General features: G+C 44.8%; 1 protein-coding gene across 1 annotated transcript in view; it reads left to right on the top strand.

Moving 5' to 3' along the window:
- The first annotated feature begins 4349 nt into the window (after positions 1-4349).
- SLC35F1 (solute carrier family 35 member F1) overlaps positions 4350-21110 on the top strand; it is a 244956-nt gene continuing 228195 nt past the window's right edge. Inside the window, exon 1 of the mRNA XM_051615587.1 lies at positions 4350-4534. Within this exon, the coding sequence (XP_051471547.1) occupies positions 4350-4534 (185 nt within the window). The remainder of the gene's footprint in view (positions 4535-21110) is intronic.

The following is a 21110-nucleotide window of genomic DNA, read 5'->3' as shown; positions in this document are numbered from 1 at the left end:
TGCTTTTGTTGCTCACCTGACGTGATGGAAATGAATAAATTCTATGTAATTTTACCTTTTCCATATTGTGTAATCTATCTATTTTATATGGACTCAGCTGCTTGGTCTCAGGCTCCAATGGTATTGCAATGTAATTCTCCCTGGTTCTGTGTCTGGCTGTAAATATACCCCTACAAGAGCATAAATTAATAAAGTCAGTCGTCATATTCCATCCCGCAACTAATGAGAAATATAAAATATTGTTAGTCTGGATATGAAAAATATGCATTGTTACCCACAACCTTGAGACTCTTGTTTGAGGTAGGTGCATGTCTCATCATGACTCATCCTTTTGGTAGTTCTGGTGCTTGCTTGAGAAGTGACAGACCATGTCCAGTCTTGGCCTAATCTTCTTTCTCAGTATTGCCACCCCTGAAAAAATGTGATGGAGCAGGCTAATTGCCTGACTGAATCCCCATGACAAGCCACACAGCCTTGGGAGTACAACACTCACAACAGTTCCGTATCTTAGGGGAGAGCTGCAACCACTGGAATCTGGGTTTCTTTTCTTGGATTTGTTCACCAGCTGGCGACTAAGGGATGTCAACAGTATTGCAGATGGTCTATTTCAGCAATTCCAGGAGACTCAGCTGAAATAGGAAAGAATAAGTTTTAACTCCATAAAATTTGGCTAAGCTGAGGTGAGAGCCCAAGTCATAGAATCATGGAATTATTTGGGTTGGTTGCCCACTGCATGGGCAGGGACACCTCCCAGTAGACCAGGTTGCTCAAAGCCCCATCCAGCCTGGCCTTGAACACCTCCAGGGAGAAGGCATCCACAACTTCTCTGGGCACAACCTCTTCCAGTGTCTCACCACCCTCATAGTGAAGAATTGCCTCCTAATGCCTAGCTTTTTTTACAGAAGGTGGTGGTGACCAAAAAGGCTGAGTCAGCTCATGTGATAATTTTGGAAAAAAACTTAAAAATGGGCTTCCTGCTGGAATGCAAAACACCTTTTCAGTGTAAACCACAAAGAGGGGAGGGGTCATTGGACTAACCTCCAGTGTGTTCACCTGTTTATTAGGGGGATTAAATGCTTAACAAAAATAATTTTTCACAATTCTACAAATTCTGTTCTTTCAGTAAAATTAGTCCAGTTGAGTATTACATTAATGAAGATGCCAGACATGCCATAGTTGAATGTCAACACATTGAAAAAACAGCTAAAAGGGAGTTGAACATGCTTAGCACTGTGTTTGAAATCAGGTCAAGAGTGTTCAAACTGCAAAGGGTACATGAACAGCATCTTGAATAATTATTGACAGGTTAAAAAATGCTGTTTCCCATCAGTCATCATTGATTGTATGATGCAGTCAATCTGCTGGTATTACTAAACAGAATACACCCAGTATAATTGTTCCTTCCAGTAATTTTGTCTAATCATGGAAAAACCCCAACATGAGTAAACAGTAACATTAATCTCCCCAAAGCCCTGGGATGGTGTAATGCTGCACATACGGTGTGATAGTGAGACAAATGGAAAAGTAATTGGAAAAAAAAAAAATTATTAGACACAGCAAAAGTTTGGCATCGTATTTATGATACGATTCTTGTGTGTGCAAGAAATCAATTCATCACGATGGCAGCAGGGCTGTCAGCATGGACCTACAGTTTCCCTCCACATCTGTAAAAAGGGGGCTGCCAAATAAGGGGGCTATCCTGAAGACAGGAGCTTCCCACAGACCCCCATTTAACAGCAGATGCCAAATTGGACTTCAAGTATGCGTTAATTTGGTTTAATCAGTAGGAATAAAGTTACACAAACACTTTTGTTCTGATCTGCTCAGCTGTCAGATTAGTCAGAAATGGCCACTGAGCACTCAGAAGCAACACACATCTCTTATCTAAACTCTCTCATACCAGCACAGAGTTTCCAGAATATTTGCAGTTGCCATCCAGCCACAGTTTGGAGAAACAGAGTGTTTAATGAAGGGCGTGGAAACATTACCTGATAGGTGCCAGAGGTACAAGGAGTAGAGATAAGCATGTGCATTGGGGGTGCTGTGGCAGGACCCACATGGAGATGGCAGACAGTGGGGATGGCTGTATGGGGTGGCCAGCCCTGCAGCTAACCTTGTACCACCCCATCTGCAGGCACTGAGGCTTTGGAGGCTCAGTCCCTTCCACTTGCAAGAGCTGCCAGGGAGAATGAACCTCATCTTCTCTACTTACTGATACATGTGGTTGCCATGGGGGGGAATAGGAGAGAAGAGAATCTCTTAGTAGCATAATCCGATTCAAGTGAGGTTCAGCTCGTGCTGAAAACAGCTGGCTTTCTGCCCAGAATGGAGAATGAACTTCAGAGGATTTCAAGTGAGTAAGCACCATCTTCAAAAGCATTCCTCTGGTAGAACTACATGCTCCACTGGATCTCATATGAAGACCTGTTAGGCTGAGGCTTCTGAGGTACTCCGAGTAAACAGACATATTAAAAATTAATATCAGCAAAAGAAATCATAAATCATTCCTATAAACAGACATTACTGACCTGAAACCTAGTCATAAAAAAAGAAAAGAAAAAAGGCAAAAGTTAATTTGAGTATTACATCTATCTGATTTCCCTGGGGGACACTTGTACACTCCACCACTTTATAACCGTATTTTCCTGATTTTTACAAACGTTCCTCTTGCCTTCATGCCTTTGTGCAAGTTTCACACAACCAGGGATATAGGGAAAGAATCCTGGATAAAAATAAGTAGGGAGGACAATAGAATGGAAGAGGTGAAACTTCAGATCTATTTCACTTACAGGACTTTGCAAAGTTATGAAGAGATACGTTTCAGAGAGATGTGATCAATATAAAAGGTATGTATATGTTTCACCTCCTCTGAGCCAAATTCAATTTTTCAAATGAAATACCCTACTCTTTAGAAAAAAATACTAAACCCATGATCATTACATTTCTTTTCAGAGAGATTCCCTGTATTTGAAAGAGACAACCACAAAAGCCTGTAACAAGCCTTGCCCAGGCATGAACTTGAAGTGCTCCATCCCCATGAAAAATGTAGCTCTGAACTTTACAGCAACTGGAAGCCTTCCTACAGCTCCTCGTGTGCCTTTCAGGCAGCGTAAGTGCCAGGGTAGTATTTAGAGGCATTTTTTATTTACACTTTTTCCACATCACTGAAGGCCACGCCACGTTTGAGAGCACAAATGTATGGCAGCCCCTTGGTGGTCACACTGCACTAGCCAGTGGAGGATGCCATGTTGTATCATCATAGAATGGTTGGGGTTGGAAGGGACCTTAATAATCATCTAGTTTTGAACCCCCTTCCACGGGCAGGGACACCTCCTATCAGACCAGGTTGCTCAAAGCCTCGTCTAACCTGGTCTTGAACGTTCCCAGGGAGAGGACATGCAGGACTCTCCTGGGAAACCTGTTCCAGTGTCTCACCATCCTCACAGGGAAGGATTTCTCCCTATTTTCTCATCTAAATCTACTCTCTTTCAGCTTGAAACCATTCCCCTTGTGTCCTGTCACTACACGTCGCCCAGCTGTCGGCAAGAGCCAACCGACTAGCCAAAACCAAAAACCCCAAGCCCAACGTCCCAAAAAGGCAATTAAACACCCCAAAAGAAAACCAAGCAATGCTCAACGAGATGAAGTTTGGAGGTGAGCAGGCACTCCCCTCTGGCGAGGCGGGGGGGGGGGGGGGGGCGGGACGGCGGCACCAGCCCGTGTGGCGGGGCCCCCCGGTCAGCCGGGACGCCCCTCCTGGGGCGCTGGGGCTCGGGCGGGCCCCGCGGGCGCCCCCGGGGAAGCGGGGACAGACGGACAGACGGACGGGACCGCTGCCGTCCCCGCCAGCGCCTCCTGGCGGCTCCCGCCGCGCTCGCCCGGCGGCTCCGCGGCGCGCAGGGGCGGGCGCGTCACACCCGGCTCCGAGGGGAGCTCCGCTGCTGCCGCCGTGCCGAGCCGAGCCGAGCCGAGCCGGCAGCCGTGCGCTGGGCCGGGGGAGGTGCGGGGGAGGGGGGGAAACAAAGAGGATCGGAGGCGGCTCCGGCGGGGAGGGGGTGGGGGGGGAGGCACCGGTTGGGCGCGGGGTGGGGGTGGGTGTGTGTGTGAGGAGGAGGAAGAGGAGGAGGGTCGCCCGACTGCTGCCACTTCGTCGGCCGTGAAGCGGCACTCGCTGGCGGTGGCAGCCCGCCCCTCGCTGCATGGCAGAGCAGTGAGGGAGGAGCGGGCGAGGGTCTGGCGCTTGCCCGGAAGCCGAGGGAGCCAGCGCCGGCGTCAGCGGCAGCAGCCCCAGCCGCAGTAGCCCCCGCCGGGATGAGCCCTGCGCTCCGCTGAGGCGCAGCCCCGCCGCGATGCTCTCCCCCGAGCGCCACCGCCACCCCCGCCACCCCCCGCCGCAGCCGCCGCACCCCCCGCCGCAGCCCAGCCATGTCGTGGCCACCATCGAGAACCTGCCGGCGGAGGGCGGCAGCGGCAGGAGCGGCATCTCCGCGCCCTCCTCCAGCGTGCGCCAGAGGATCAGGAAAGTGCTGAACAGGTGAGGCCAGGGGACGGGCTGGGGCTCGGCGGGGCTCCCCGCCCTGCCGCCGCTGGCCCTCGGGCGCGCAGGTCCCGGGGGCGGCCGTCGGGGCAGCCCCGGCCCAGCCCCCTCGGCGTGGTGGAGCGGAGGGGCGCGAAGGCTCCGGCGGCTGGGCTGGGCTGGGCTGGGCTGGGCTGGGCTGGGTGGGCAGCGGCTCTCCCCGCTGAAGCCGCGGAGCCTCCCCCGGCTCTTTGTTGACTCCGCGGCGGCGGCGTGAGGCGCGGCCCCGGCCCGCTCCCTCCCCGGCGGTGCCGGTCGCACCTGCCCTGCCCGCAGGCACACACCCCCGCAGCCGAGCCCCGCGCCTCCAGCCTGCCCCGGCTTCCCTGGGCAGGCGGGGGCCGGCGGGGAGGGGGAAGCCGGCGTCCCCGCTGCCGCATCCCGGCCGCTGGAGGAGGCACCGCCGGGGAAGTTGGAGCGCGGGCGGTGGGGAAGGGGCGGCCACTCCCACCCGCCGGGGGTGGGGTTGTCCCGGTGCTCCGGGGTGCCCGGGTGGGCCCAGGTGGAGTGTTTGCCCGATTTCCGACCAGCTGGCTGGGTCGGGAGAAGCATGCTCTGGCTTCAGGAGCGGGATGCTGTGCGAGAGGCTGGCCGGTCGGTTCGCCTGTGCGTGTCTGAGAATTGTCGGTGCAAAGACAGGAAAACTGCTGAATATTTGGGATAAATTATTGCGCCGAACGCACAGGAAAACACTGGAGCCATCTTAACTTAAGTCCTTTACGTGCTCCTCTTTGCCAGGTGTTTCTTCTGCACTGCATTTGATCAGGGCTGAGGTTTTTTACTACAAAACAGCGTCTATCCGAGCCTAACTGGTTGCGCTTCTCCAGGAGGAGCCTCTGAGCTCAATGTCTGAAAAGCCAGCAGAAGCCATCGCTTCTGCCTCATGACTTTTTGCGTGCTGAATAGAGCAGTCGCAGCGTTGTGAGCAGCAGTGGAAAGGTGCATACTAGTGTCAGCCTCATTGTCCCTGCTTTAGTTTATAGTACGTGTAATATGGGCAAGCTACTAGGAAAAACACCAGCTCTTCTATCTGGATATGCTAGTTCTGAAGATGATGCTCGTTGATTTCTTTAAGCGTTTAAACATTAGGAAATTACCATTGTTACTATCTTTGTTACAAATACCTGAAGGTATTTGATTGCTTACAGATCGTTGCTGTTAAATGCAGTTAATTAACTGTTACGATTTTAGGAGGATCCTTAAAAGCATCAATAAGGAAGGAGATATTTATCTTTTGTTATTTGAGCATGAGAAGGATTCAAAAGAAGTTGAAACAAGTAAGAGCTGCTTCAGCTCGAACTCAATTACACATTTTCTTGTAAGTGCAACATTTGCAACTCTTAGTAGCATTCCCTCAGTTTCCTAACCCAGTGGTCTCTGTCATCTTAGGTGTCTTGTGCTTGCAGAATCCTGCTGTCCTTCTGCTTGGTCATCCTGAGGTGTGTGTCAGCCCTGAGATGAGGCAGTAGAGAAAAGTTTTTCAGGGGCAGCAAGAGATGTATGAAGATGTGAGGGAATCGGATACAGAAACTCCAGTTCATGGGTGATAATAGTGACTTCTGGTCAGCCATCAAATTGACCACAGTCTTTGTGGCTAGGAGGTGTTGAATTAATTCATACAGTTCAAGCAGTTGCCATGCATATGCATATATATGACTCTCAGCCATAGATAAAGAGTCAAATCAGTGTTTATTGTTATATATATGATTGAAATGAGAATATATAGATGTTTTTTTTTTTTAAGGGGAAAAGAACAGAAATTGGCTTTGGCGACCAAAGTCCAAGTCTCTGTTCTGATTCACAATCTTGAATCTAGAAATGAGATCTCTCATTAACCAGAGGAACACCCTAACAAACAGAAACCCAGTCACTTTTTTGCAAACGTGTTCTTTTCCACTCCTCAAACATGAAACAAGAGTAATTTTTTTCTCAGACATACGCGATTTATGGAGAGGGCGAAGACTTGTTACTGTGGCATTTTACGGCAGCCTTTTATTTGTGTAAGAGACTCTGTAGCCCATCCCAAAGTCTGTATCAAGGGAATTTTTGCCCAAATTAGGTTTCCTTCAAATTTACATGGCAACTAAGGATTCAGGCTGTGTAACTTCATGGCTTTCATGTAGTATTTCTGTTGATACAGTGAAATGAATCCTGACACAGTGAAGTGAATTCTGACACAATGGATGTGTTTTCATCTTCTCTGGAAACAACCGCGTGCAAATGTATAAGGGAAAGGAAGTGCTGTGTATGCCACATCCCTAACGAAGTAGGAGAACAGAACAAACCAAGCATTGACTCCTTCAGTTAATGTTTTTTCTACTTGAAGAAGGTAGTGCTACCTTTGTTTCTGTGCTGTCCATACTTTGTGTGCAGCCTTCACTTTGATACCCATTTGTGAAGGGTTCCTGATTGATTCACTGAGTTGAGCTTGTGCTTCTGTTTTCTGGTAGACAAAGTCTGCTTCTCAGGCAGATGAACAAACTATAAAGGTTGGCAACATCTGGAGTTGCTAGAAACCTGTTTGTAGCTGGTAGAATCAGAGAATGGTTTGGGTTGGAAGGGATGTTGAAGGTCATCTAGTCCAACCTCCCTGCAGTCAGCAGGGACATCTTCAAATAGATCAGGTTGCTCAGAGCCCCGACCACCCTGGCCTTGAATGTTTCCAGGGATGGGGCAGATACCTCCTTTCTGGGCAACCTGTTCAAGTGTTTCCTCATTGTGAAAAAAAGCCTTCCTGAGCTCTAATCTGAATCTGTCTTCATTTAGTATAAAACCATTTATTCTAGTCCTGTTGCAACAGGTCCTACTAAAACGTCTGTGCCCAGAGAGGGGAGAGACTCTGGTATGGATAGGGAGGAAATGAGACAGCAGGAAAATGGGGATAGACACTGACAGAAACTGGACATCACTTTTCTCTCACTTTATATGTAGTAGTTTGGTCACCCAGGCACGTGGTGATTTCTGAATTGCCTTCAAAGGCTCCTCTTAAAATTGCTTTACAAGCTGTGGAAACTTACTTTAACTTCAGCTTCCAACTTCTCCTGCCTGTTCACTCAACAGATTCTGAGGTAATAGAGAAACACTGGAACAACCACCCCCCAGGGTGTTTGAGAGAGAATACAGAAGGCAGAGCTGATGGACTGTAAAAATCTGTTTCAGTGATCACAACAAAGGCCAAACTCTGTGAAAAAGTTGGCCATATCAGAAAACCAAAATAAAGCATAAAACTGAAGGGTCAGAATCATGGAGGTCTGGAGATGCTCAGTGAAAGAGTGGGATTTACTGGAATAGTTTGGATAGAAAATTTGAGCTACCAGTGATGGTGAACAGGACCTGGTGCAAGCTTCTTGTTATTCTTGAAGTCTGGAGAGGATGAGTTTGTATTGCCTTTGCATGAAAGGCAAATGTGGTGATAACATACTGCAAATACGTTCCTGGACCTGTGACTCACGCCCATGGTCCATGAATCCCAGCTGCAGAGCCCTGCCTCGCACCTTCCTTGTGACATTTGCTCAGCAGGTGTTCCTGGATGACCCTGCCCTGCCATATTGCAGGGAAGAGAAAGAACAATATCAGCTGCTTAGTTGCTTTCTTGCTTCCCCACAGCCTCTGCAAGGCCAAAATTAGACTCCACCACCTCTGTCTGCTTGTAGAGGACCACTTAATAATCAGTGATTCACCTGTTTTGTATATCATCCCACCTATAGCAGGAAGCAAGAGAAAAATAGAAAATCTTGTGGTTTGCAGTTCTGTGGTTCTCCATGCCTTCACCCTGGCACCTGTGTATTTCAGAGATACCTGTTGGTGGGTCTGAACTTGCTGTGTGTGGCTGTATCTCAGCACAGAGTGGTGGCTTGTCTCCCTCCCTTGCATTCCCGGGGTGATGGGAAAGGTCAAGAGCAGAGAATCATCTGCAAAATACTGCCTGTGTCTCCTGAAGCCTTTTGAGCTAACTTAGAGGTTGATTTCATGTTGAGAAGGCTGATTATCACCTCCTTAGAGGAACTGGGCAGAGAATAAACACTGCTGAAACAAAGCAGAACAGGTTGCCAAATCATCTCCTTGGGGGAATCTTACAAATTATTTATCTAAATGAGAGCCAGCAGATGAGGTACCTGGTTACACATGGACATTATCTCTGTAATCCTAGACATCAGGACAAGGAGGGAAAATGAAGCTTCTGCAATGAAAAGGAGTGAATATCTTTATATACTATGAAAAATCATTTTACCTAAGTAAATCCAATTATTCTGGGAAACAAAAAATACCATAGCTGGTGTCAATGAACTTCGGTCTCCAAAATAACATTTGAGGCCCTGCTATTTTATTGCTTTCCTTGATAAGAACTGTTTTAGAAAGCTGGGCAGCACATACATTTTTTCTGGGTTTACCCACTTCTATCTTTTAGTACTTTCTTAAGGAATACTAGCTATAAAATCTAGGCATGCCTTGTATTGCTGTTTCAAGGATGTCTTCACATGCTTTTTCTTGCTCTCTGTTGCTAAGTGTCACTTCGTATTTTTCAGAAGTTTCCTAAATATCACATAAAAATATTAGAGACATATTCACCTTGATATCGGAAAATGGAATAGGAGTAATTTCAGGCACTCAGTCCCACGCCGTCTTTTAAATAGCTTTGTCATTATGTTCTCTGCATTGGTGAACTGCAAAAGCTTTCTCTGGAGTAGTGTGAGTCTCTGTCTCCTTCTTTGCCCATTTACTCACTTTCTCAGATAAATTTTAGCCTTGTGCATAAAGCCACTGTTTGGTGGTCTACTTATCACTATATTTTGTAGGAAAAGGAAGAAAAAATAAAGTTGCTAGTAAGTATAATTAATCAAACAGTAATCTATTGACCAAAATCATATGAAGAAAAGCAACTTGGATTCTTCTTGTCAGAAAGCCTGGCTGTTTGGGCACAGTCTGAGTACTTTGAACTTGAACTGTGTGCCAAAGCTACTCATTCTTCAGAGATGAGAGTGGTTGAAATGACACTGCAAGTATCAAAAGCTATAACCAAATTATTTTTTTTTCAAATAATGCATATCCACATAGTAAATTAGACAGAGGGAGTTTATGTACTAAAAAGAACCTGAAGCTGAATAATCATGAAGTGGAGGCCGTGTATTTCATTGCCCCAAAGCAAGTCTTTCAGCTGACTGATCAGAGAGGCAAACAAACCAGATAATATATGACATTTTTCCTTAATGAAAAGCAAGTCAAGAATCAAACATACCATTTTCAGAATCGAAAAAAAGAGTTGAGTATTCATAACCTTCAGTTGCTTTGCTTTCTTCTTCAAAACAAAAGGATTGGCTTCCTTTGAGATTTTTATTCTTAAAAAGTACAAATAGCTTCTTAAAGTCCACCCAGAATAACAGTGACTGTACAAGAATGAGTCTGAGCCCAATTCACGTAGCTGTCGCTCTCCTTTTAGGTAACAATATTTATACCATTCTGAAGTAAGTCAAAGAAGATGAGTTCAAAGCACAGATAAAGCAACTAGGTTGGCTTTTTGTACCTGTTAGTACCTTTTTGGTCAGGGAATTTGAAAGGTCTTATCTGCCTGTAGGAAAGCATCCTGGCAGAGAGTATAGAAATGAACTGTTAAAACATTGTCCACTGTCTCCTTTTCTCATTAGTGTACTTGTAATCACCGTTTTGAACGTAGGTGACCTCTGTGAATTTGCTACATTCCCAGTAATTAGGGTACATAAAGGAAATGCCTGTAAAATGGGAGAAAAAGATGCTCTTCAACTTCCATTCTGAACAACTTAATTCAGTGAATGCACACTTACTGGCATGCTATAGTACACTTAAAATCCATTAATTTAGGAGTGAATATGAGCTAAAGTACATAAAGCTCCCATGTTGCTTCTGTAGCAGGTAGTGGGAGTCTGTCGATCTATGGTTTCAAAGTGTCTGGAGTGTGGTTTCCTAGCATGTTTTGAAGTCAGTGTCAGAAAGCTTTGTCCCCCTTGCCTCACTCTTGCTCCTGAGAAGTTGTACCTTAGGAGATACAAGCCTTGCTGTTTGTATTCTGAAATAGGAATTGTCTGAAGTGGAGTGATTTGATACAGTAAGTGCATTGTAACCTGAACCAAACAGCCCACATACTGATTGAGAAAAGACTTCTCAGGCGGGGGGACTTGGCAAGGCAAAATATGTGGGTGTCTTCTGTCTACCTATGCCACTCAGAAGGCCGGTATTTGCTGGGTGCCTGTCTGTAAGTGGGAATTTTTGACATTTGCTGTGCCGTAGGCTTTGGGAAGGGGTTACTGCCTCTTGAGCTGGGGGGGCTGGGGGTTTTCAAAGGAGTCACAGAGTCGTCAGGAGGCGAGCTGTAAATGACTGCATAGAGAAAGCTGGAGGAATGGACAGAGTGGCTCTTATGGGATGGACAGTGCAGCTTTAATGTGCTAATGAGGGGAAGGCCAGATGCCAGCAGCAATCAGAAGGGTTCTTTGTGATTCTGTCTCTTTGGAGATGGCTGGAGTCTCTGTCCTTATCGTAGTTGTTTCTGCAGGCAGAGGGAAACACAGGGGCTATTAGTGAGGTGTTCCCTTCCTTTAAGTCAGCAGATAGCCTTACAGATCAGCACTTGAATACTGATTAGGGCTAATTACTAGGAAAGCTGAAGAAAAAGAACTTGCTAAAGAAGCCTGACTATAAAAAAACACTAAAAAAATGCCCCCCCAACCCAACAACAGAAACCCCATGCTTGAACTCTGCTGAAATCACCTGTTGCAAGGAGAGCTGTATAGAGACTCATAAATTGCTGTGCCTGTAAAGTGTGTAAATATCGGTGGTTGTGAAGTTCATGTTGTGAATCGCCTAATCTACCTGTCTCTGCTTATTTATGTCTATCAACTGTCTCTCTGGGATTTTTACTGAAAACACAGGTTTTGAAGCTTGTCTTTCAACTTTCTCTGACCATTTATCTCATGATTTAAGAAGGCATTTCTTCAATACCTCTTCTCTCTCTGTCTTTTTTTCTCAGAGACACCAAATGATTGGAATAGTGAGTTTTACTCCCATGCATCACATTTTCCTCATTACAGCTAGAACTAAAGAGGAAGAGACAGAGGAGGGAGCATCTCCCCTGGCCGGCAGTGTCTGAGGAGAGCAGGCATGCAGCACTACAATGTTGTACCTCTGCAGGGAGCACACATGCTTTTTGGGATGTGCCACAGTACACAGTGTTACCCAAATAATTTCATAGATGGGGTAGTCACCAGCAAGGTCTGTCCACAAATGATGCCATGTAGGTGCCACTGTAAAAAACCAGTGATACTTCATAGAACCATATGGTTGGAAGGGACCCATCAGGATCATCGAGTCCAACTCCTGTCCCTTTGTAGGGCACCCCAAGAATCACACCATCTGTCTGAGAGCATCATCCAAACGCTTCTGAACTCAGGCAGCCTTGGTGCTGTGACATCCCTGGGAATCTTGTTCCAGTGCTCAACCACCGTCTGGATGAAAAACCTTTTCCTGATACCCAACCTAAACTTCCCCTGGTGCAGCTTTCTGCCGTTTCCCTGAGTCCTGTCATTGATCACAGGAGTGAAGAGATACTTGCTGAGCCAATCTGCTGTTTGTAGCCTATGCAGTCATTTTGGACTTTAATTTCAGTTTTCTGTTGGCGTGGTGATCACTTGCTTTCTTACAATGCCTTTACCTATAGTGGTCCAGGAAGCTCTGTCTTCAGATAGGTCTGACCTGTGGCGGTATGTAGGAACTTAAGAGCCAGATCGGGAAATTTCTCTTCTGCTATACCTTTTTTTCCTGTCAGAAAAGACAGATGAGTCAAAACCTTGGCAAGAAGTATGCGACTTTCTCAACACTGCATGTTCAGCAAGTTTTCTTATGTCCAGACTAGACTTTTTTGGATGGAGAGTGAGTAAGACTTCATGGCAATCTGGTGATGGGAGTGCTTATGTAAGAGACCACGTTTAACTCAGCTTTGCTGCATCTCTGAGGGATGCCATGAGCATATGGGCTCTGAGGTTCTCTTGGGATGAAGAACCTCAAAAGGTCTCAGTTTTGTCCTAGTGCAAAATGGGAGAAGTTTTGAACTTTAAAAGTTCAGAACCAGAAGATCCTTTTTTGCTCATCTTATCTGCCAAGGCATTTCAGACTTCAAGGTGTTAATTTACAAAAGCACACTATGCTCAAAACAATTGCTGCATCTCTAATAGAGATAAATGAGGTAATTTATGTCCTGTAGCAAGACCATAGTTATTACCTCCCAAGCCCTAGCGTTAATTGCAACCTGTAAGCGAGTATTAGCTGGCGATGGAACAAAAACAAAATTTGAAACATTTATAGTGATGGCCATTAGTCTATTTAGCCTCTCTGGTCTTCATTTGTCAGAGAAACTGTTGCATGTGTGTCCAGATACCTGCTTTAAGGTCTTTTACCAGGCTGCATTGATTTCAAAATGGTGCTGTCTTCTGTGTCACATTCGTTCTCACTACTTTGTCTCATCTGCCAAGTGTTTTGATAAGACATGACTTTTTTAAGGTTTCTGTTGGGTAGAAATGGAAAATTAGTTGAGAGGGGAAGAGGAATCCCCTGGCAGTGTGGGAGGGAGATACCAGAATCTGTTCCTGCTCTGATTCCTCTTCATCAACCTTTATGAAGAGGAAGAGAGGTTCACCACTCCACACCTGGATCTCTCCAGCCTAATAACTAAAATCCTAATCCTTAATGTAGCCTTGGGGCTGCTAGCTCAGACCCTCAGCTGAGGAGGGAGCTTGAGGGAAGTGGGCTGAATGAGAGTGGTGGCTATGAGGTAAAGTGAGATGAATACTCTCTGAATTTTTTTTAAAGAATAGAGTAGATGTTTAACTCTCAAGACTGAATCTCAGACCAGCAAGTCCTGGAGTAAATGACTGACAGGTAGTGGCCTAATGGTCCAAAGAGGATAGGGCACAAGCTGCACCCAATCCTGCGCTTTCTGTTTTTTACTGAGATTTAGATCTTTAAGTTGTCCACCCTGGTGTCTCTGTGGCTATCCCAGGGTACAGTATTCTTCTGCATAGATCTTTGCTTTTTCACCCCCTATGATGATGAGACAAGTACTGGAAAATACTTAATAAAATTAAAATAATTACCTTGTGATTATTCAAAGCCCAGGTATTTTATGGAGTTTAAATAGCTCCATGTTTTCAGTGGCTTCTGTAGCCTGATTTGGGCCATTTACCTTCTGAAATCTCTTCTTACTAGAAGCTGAGCAAGTGCTTCTTTCCTGTTGCTCCTTCCCTTTTCTCTCTCTGCTGCTGCTACAGATATGAAATGCTTTTGATTATGTTTTTTTTTAACTCTCTCCTGCTGGTATGTTGAGCTCTGTAGGGACTATCCTGGGTGGATCAAAAGTGAGGAAGGATGGCAAATAGCAAGTGGGTTGGGAAGAGTTGAGCAGGGAGCTGGAAAATGTTTTAATGGTTGTGGGATTTGATACTTGAAGGAAATAAAACTTTAATATTGTAGATACAATTTTCATCAGGCTGGATATGAGGATAAAGTACCATCTGGCAGAAGGAGTTTCCAGAAAGTTTCATCTAACATGGTGGGGGAAAAGTGAGTGGACACCCAAATATATGTAATGGTCAGATGCAAGCTCCTCCTTTTCTGGTGTGACCAATGAGGCAGGTTGGTTGGGGTGCCATGCAGAGGTTGGAAGGTTGCCAGAAATGGAAGAGTTACAATGCATCTATGTTAATCAAGCAAAATCTGTGGGATTCAGAGTTTCTCCTGCTTTAAAGAGTTTACTTGAGTTTGAGATAGCAAATATTTCACTAATAGTTCACTTGAAAAAAGGACTCTGTGTCTGTGTGTGTTTATGTAAGTGTGTGAGATCTTTTAAGGTGAACTACTAAAGTTACCCAAATTTAATGTCCCATTATAACTAAATAAATTCTAGCACGTTCTAGCTCATAGAAGAATTTCTGTGAAATTTGATGTCTGAAATTGTTCATACATATTGATTTGGCAGGTATTACTGTGTTAATGGAACTTATTATTACTCAAATAGATTAATTTATTAGATATATTCCTACACTTCTACAACCTATAGATGTATTGAGACATGACCCTGCAGAATCAATACCAATGTATTTTCTCATTTATGAATGGTCTTGCTAACATCCAAAATACTGTTACAGTTGAGAGCAGTTAGCTGCAATTTATTTTTAAGCATATGCTCCAACAATTTAAAATTTGTCTTTCTTCTTTGTCCTTTAATGATTCTTTTTTGTATGTGGGCTCTGAGCAAAATGCCATGCATCAGGGATCAAACGAGTCGTGACCGTGCTGTAGCCACTAGGACTAGTTGGAAACTTACGCGTTTGCAAGATGAGGGGTTTCTGAGACTAGACCTAGTGTTTGAGATGTGTTCTTGCTGCTATTCTGTGTGACAGGCCCAAAGCAGGAAGGGGAACAAAAGTACAAATGTAACTTACAGCTAAATTGCCTGCCAAATGGAGTGTATTTGCTTGTTTTTCTTCAAGCAGCTCCCTCACGTGCATTTGTCTCTTAGAAGCAGTGGTGCTTATCTGAGGAGCAGTAATGAAGACCAGCCAAAATGGTTAACTGGTGTAGGGCTTGTTCATTTACTTCCGGAACATAAAGCTCAGATGGGACCTGCTGAAGGCTTGTGGTAGGAAATAAGGGAGGCAAGGGCAAGGCAAGAGAAAGTGTAGGGAAAGAAAGCTGTTTATTCACCTCTGCTCGCACAGCCAGTTCAAGACATACAAAGCACTGACAATTGAGTTCAGTCTTCAGGCAGTTCTAACACTGGCATTTCTGTTTCCATTGAAGCACCAGTGTTGCTTGGAGATACCATCCTTCCTTCCATTGGGATGACCAGAAATATTCTGTAATTCTCAGGAAGAAAATTGCAGAGATGAGTTGACCTCAGCCCAGCCTTTAAACCCAATGCAAAGCAGCTCAGCACGTTTCTGTGGATAGATCTCCAGCAGCTGCAAGTGCACAGAGATAGTGTTTCATCCAGTGGTCTGTAAGGTGAAGCTCCCTAAAACTACCTCTTCTCCAGCCAGCCTTTGTTGTGTTCTAGTAAGTGTTGCTGTATCCCCTCAGGACACTGCTCATCTCACCCCTTTTTGGTCTGGACTTACTCTTGCTACTGTAGATGCTGCTTATGCACTACTGCAGTTGCTGGGTATTAAAAACTCAAGCCTGAAAAACAAGCAGCAGCACACACAAAAAGACTAGTCAGCTGATAAAGAAAAACCAAGGGGGGGAAAGAAACACTCCAAAAACCATCATATAAATTATGATGCAGAAGTAGGCATCAGTTTGAAAGATGGAAAGGTGCCCTGTGAATACTGCCTGCCTGATGCAGTCGTGGGGTTTGAGACCAAGCCAGAGTGTGATGATTTGTGTCATGTTGACTATACTTGACTAAGTTATAGGAGAGCTGGTGGGCAAAAGCCAGCTTGACCAACCTGTTGCAATATAGGGCAGGGAATGGTGGGCTCTTGCCTGTTTTGTTTTCAGGAGAAGCTTGTATTGCAGCAGCAGATGAAGGCAACTCATCTGCTGCTGCAATGACAGGCTCAGGAAGAAGTTACATAGAGTAGCTCCTGATTTACAGTCCAGGATTGGACACCAATTGGTTTTTTGGCCTTAGGCAAATCTCTCAACCTCCCTGGGTCTCGTTCAGCACCTGTAAAATGGGGATAATTAAACTTAACTACCTGGAAGAGCTTTTGATTAGTTAATGCTTGTAAATGCTATACAGTGCCATAAAATACAGTGTAGTACTCAGAAGCATCTGGTTTGCAGTTACAGTAGTGCTTCTCTGAAACTTTATGGACAAACATTTGTCACAAAACAAAATGACTAATGTACACAGTATGTGTGGGCTTTGGGAGACAAGGGGGTGGCGTCTTTTTGAAGTTTGCTAACTTCCCTGAGGTACCTGCTGTCAGAATACAAGGGGAGGTTTCCCAAGAGACCTGCAGTGTTCTGGCAATTAAAGTGTTTGATGAGGCACAGGCTGCAGAGGGCAGCTCTGGCAGGTGGCAGAAGAGCTCCTTGCTCCACTCCCAGCTGGTCATTCCTACCCTTGTCCCCATCCTCAGCCTCCTTCCCACTTTGTTGTGCTGGTAGAGATGTTTGCACAGTGGCATGGAGAGACAGGTTGGAGGCTTGATCCACATGGGGAAAAAAAAGGTGGAAAAATGTTTCTGTTGTTGTATTTTCAGATGGATCGTCTCCCCAGTGTAGTTTATTATGTGGCTACAAATACATGGACTAGCATGATGAGGAGGCAGGTACAGGGGTGAAAACAAGGGTCTGGAGAGAAAGTGGGGCTGAGGCTGCTGAAACTGTCCTGACGCTGGAGATGATGCCACAAACCTTGTTACTCAAACACAGAAGAATTTGACATCCCAGGGTTTTGAAGGTGTGTTAGTGAGCTAACTTTCTTTCCTGCTTCCTAGGACGTTACACTGATTTAATTGGAAGTGTGTGTATGGCTGCATAAGAGAGATAATTTGGTGAAGAGCTGATCCTGGCTGAAGCTCACCATGCTGTATGTGAAACTTTGCTGACAAGGGGGAAGGAACTAGAGATGTGCTTGTGATGAGCCTGTAATATTTTCTGATATTTGCATCTTGACACTATTGCCTGGGATATTTGTGATGTGAATATATGACATTTCTGTCAACAAAGCATATGCATACACATGTATTGATTTGGTTTGGCTGGAGACTGTAAAAAAAACAACTCAGGTGGTGGGAGGAAGCTATTTCCTAATTAGCCACTGCTGAACAAATACTTAGAAGTTGCTGGGAGAGGGTAGTGAGCTACCAGATGTGAAGTTTTGCCCTCAGCCATTTCATACAATTGGGTAAGATAAATGTGAGCTAAGGCTGAGGAGTGAGTTTATTCTTAAATCATAGTTTCATGAACAGCCAAAAGGAGGTCTCACTTCTGTATCTTCCCTGCTCCTGGCCAAATTGCTTCTTCTGCTTTTGATAAGCCAGATCTGGTTGCTGTCACATCTCACAGTCAGCTCACTAAAATAGCAGAGAATTAACCTGGCTGAAAAAGGTTGTTGTTGCTTCATCTTCAGCTAACTTTTGATTGGAGTCTGGACTGATGAAAGGAAGGAGCCTGTGAGCAAGGAAAAAGGGAAGAGCAGGGGCAAAAGAGTTGAGAAAAACAAGGTTTGGAGGTAGAAGTAACTGGAAAGGAGGGGAAAGTATCTCTCTTTATGTGGCTCATCTGTGTTGTAATATGGTGCTTGAGCTAACTGCTTGTTGCCAGAGCCCTTAGCCTCCTGCTGCCTATGCTGTCCTGCCTTCTCCTTTATTACCAACCCTAGTGTTGATGTTTCTAAGAGTGGTGGTGGCCCCAGGTGAGACCTGGTGGGTATTGACAGTTGGTAAACAGTCAGCTGTAGCTAATTCTTCACTCAAATAGAGGTGAAGTGATGTGATTGTATCCAGAGAGGAAAAGGAAGGTGGTCAGACATTCAGTAGCAGGAATCTGGATAGAGCTGGAAGAAAAATATGCCCTCTTAAGCCTGTAAGTACTTGCTGTGTGCCATGCTGTTGAAGGTGATGGTGGAGTTGTGATGCAGCCCTGAATGGACAGTGATACTTCTTTATGTACCTTTTATTTAGTTGGTTTTAGACAGCGCTGATTTCTGTGAGGATGAGCATTTGTACTTAATGTAAGCATACTATATAAGCATACTAGGTGTTTCTGTGTTGCTAGAAGATTGAACCAGAGCCTTATCCCTAATACTGTTTTTTTACCAATAACTAAAATAGAGGTGCATGTTCAGCAGGTCTAAAGTAATTTTAGGTACTGTGTGGCAGTGCCACTGTGGGCTGTATGACTCACATTTGCCTCTCTGGCAAGGTGTGCAGGATTCTCTGTTGCTGCTGATTAGAAAAGTAGCAATTGATGAGTGGCTGCTGAACTGGTTTCTGCCATGGCATGCTCTGTATTACAGCCTTCCTGTATACAGTGCACTGTGAATAGCTGTTTTTATTTGGCTGCTGTGACCTCGGAGGCCTATGGCCATTCCCTGGCCTCTCTTTTTCTCTTCTCTTTCTCCCTAGAGACAGCAGCAGTGTGCTTTCTTTCCCAAAAGCTGTGCCTTTGGGAGAGTGGTCTGATGGGCAATCCTATGGTTCCAGGTACAGAAATAATTTCTTAAGGGCAAAGCATTCACCAATTTTATCATCTAGGGAGCAGTCCTGCCGGAGCTTCTTCTGGGTAGGCAGGCTGCAATGAGACAGTTTTCTGGCAGTGAGCATTTGCTAGTCCTGCTTCCTGAACCAACCCAGTATTGTCCTGGCATGTTTTTCTCCTGTCAGAGTTCAATGGTGTTGTGGAAAGGGGCTGCACAGTCTATCTATGTTGCCTCACACCTTCTCCTCTCCTGTAGCAGGTAAAGCTGTTGCATTTGGAGCACCAAAAACACAGGCAGACCGAAGTAAGGAGGAAAACTTGTGATCCTGTGATATTGAAAAAAGATGGAAGTGATAATTGAAATTCCTGATCAGGGCCTAAAGCCTCTTTGGGTTGTGATTTGCTCTTAAAAATAATTAATTAATTCAGACATTGCACTTTATACAGCTTTTAACAAATACAAAGCTGTGCTTAATTTTCTTGGCCAGTTATTTTTATGACAGGTGATAGCAGCAAAAGAATAAGTGTTTAAAATTAACATTTATTAACATTTAAGTGTTATTAAAATTAGTTGCAGCCTGGATCCCAAAATACATGGTACCCCAGTTGTGTTTTCCCTGCTTGTCCAACAGTTCCCCTTCCTCCCTCTCCTGCTTGCAGCCACCCTCCAAAGCCACAGCAGCACCACAGTACAAGATTTCCTACAGAGGAAGAGGGGGACTATGGGCAGAGTCACCCATCCCCAGTGAAGAGGGTCTATTATAAGGGATTAACTGCATCCAAACAATGCGGCCCCTCGAGGAGCCTGTCACCCTTTTGAGATGCGTGTGTGGGGAAGAGGGCACACTGCAGTCCCTGTATCCCAGCCCAAGTGTGTGTGGTGCGATGCCCTGGTTACCATAGCAATTAATCGCTGCTTTTAAGGACTAGTGTCAATCCCTATAAATTGCCCAGCACACTAGTTAAAGCTGCTCCTTAGGCACCTTTCTATTTGATTTTACCCCAAAACGCGGGAGGGAATGTGTGGTTTGTTTTTCTTGGTTATGTTTTTGTTGGGGTTTTTGTTTTGTTTTTGTTTTTTTTTTTCTTCCTACTTGTGAAAAAGCCAGAATAACTTGGTAGGTGCTGTTGGTCTGGCTTTCACCTTCCTGGGCTTGCTGAGACACAGGGAACTTTTGCAAAGAACAACTGCAAAATAGACAAAGTTGTAAGTTGTGGTGCCTTCCAGCTCTGTGCATGTAACCTTCATGTGACCAGCAGATCATGTGTGCCTGGGAAATGTAACAAGCATAGTCTTTGAAAGGTGCACGTGGATTTTTTTAAAAATAATAATAATAACAGCAACAATATTAATAATAATTATTATTGGAAGATTTACACCAGACAATTAATTTGTATGCATTTGGTTATTTTTGTGTGCTGTGGAAAAAGCAGCTGGAAATTACTGTGAGGCTTGTATGTATTTATGTAACCATGATGGGAATGAAAACCAGCTATAGCAAGGCTGTGCTCTGTTTTCATAGGTAATGAGAGAGAAATAGGAGATGATTACTGTGTCTTTATTCTAGAAACCTCAACAGTGGTGAACACAAATTCTTCTCTAAAGTCTTCGTGTAGGTTAAAGCCCCATTCATTTGAAAGGCAGTCTGAATTTCCTCAGTGGATTATTAGAATAGTTGGAAAATCTGCCCAGTGTTTTAGAAGTTCTTTTATCCTTGGAAGTATTAAAGTCTCTCTTACCTTGAATATTGCTTCTCAGGAAGAAAAGAAAGCAAGCAAAGAAACAAAAAAACACACAACAAAAACCACAAATGGAAACAAGTTTAAAGTGCTAAGTTATCAAATGTACAATGTTCTTCCTTAGTGTTAAACAAAGGGGTGGGTATGATTCAGCACAGTCTGTTTTAACATTAATGTTACCTTGATACTTGCACATTCATATACACAACACGTGCATGGAAACTTGCAAGTACTTTTACTGCAGATAGGTAAGATGCTGGCATTCTTTGGTATGCCAGCTCAGAGTCAAATGTTGTGATAAAACTGATTATGTAGCTTTGATTATCAGTATTGTTAATAGCTGTGTACACTCAGTGCATGATGTATGTCCTGGTTTTGGGTCATTAGTCCCACTATTCACAGACAGAGGAATATACAATTTACAGGGCCATAGGAACATGCCATTGGCGTGCTCTGTTTTTGATATTTCAGCACTCGAGGAGCATCAAGTACTACTCTTGATAAACTGGTTGAAGATACAATCCTGTTTCATCTTATGTATGGCACCCCTCTGTGGAAATGATGGCCCAAGTTCTCAGGGCTTTTCTTAGGTGAAACTCCCCCAAGATCCTAGTGGGGT

This window comes from Apus apus, chromosome 3, assembly GCF_020740795.1.
Source record: "Apus apus isolate bApuApu2 chromosome 3, bApuApu2.pri.cur, whole genome shotgun sequence".
Classification (NCBI taxonomy): Eukaryota; Metazoa; Chordata; class Aves; order Apodiformes; family Apodidae; genus Apus; species Apus apus.
Note: the sequence above shows the minus strand (reverse complement) of the source record. Positions and strands in the feature narration are given on the sequence as shown.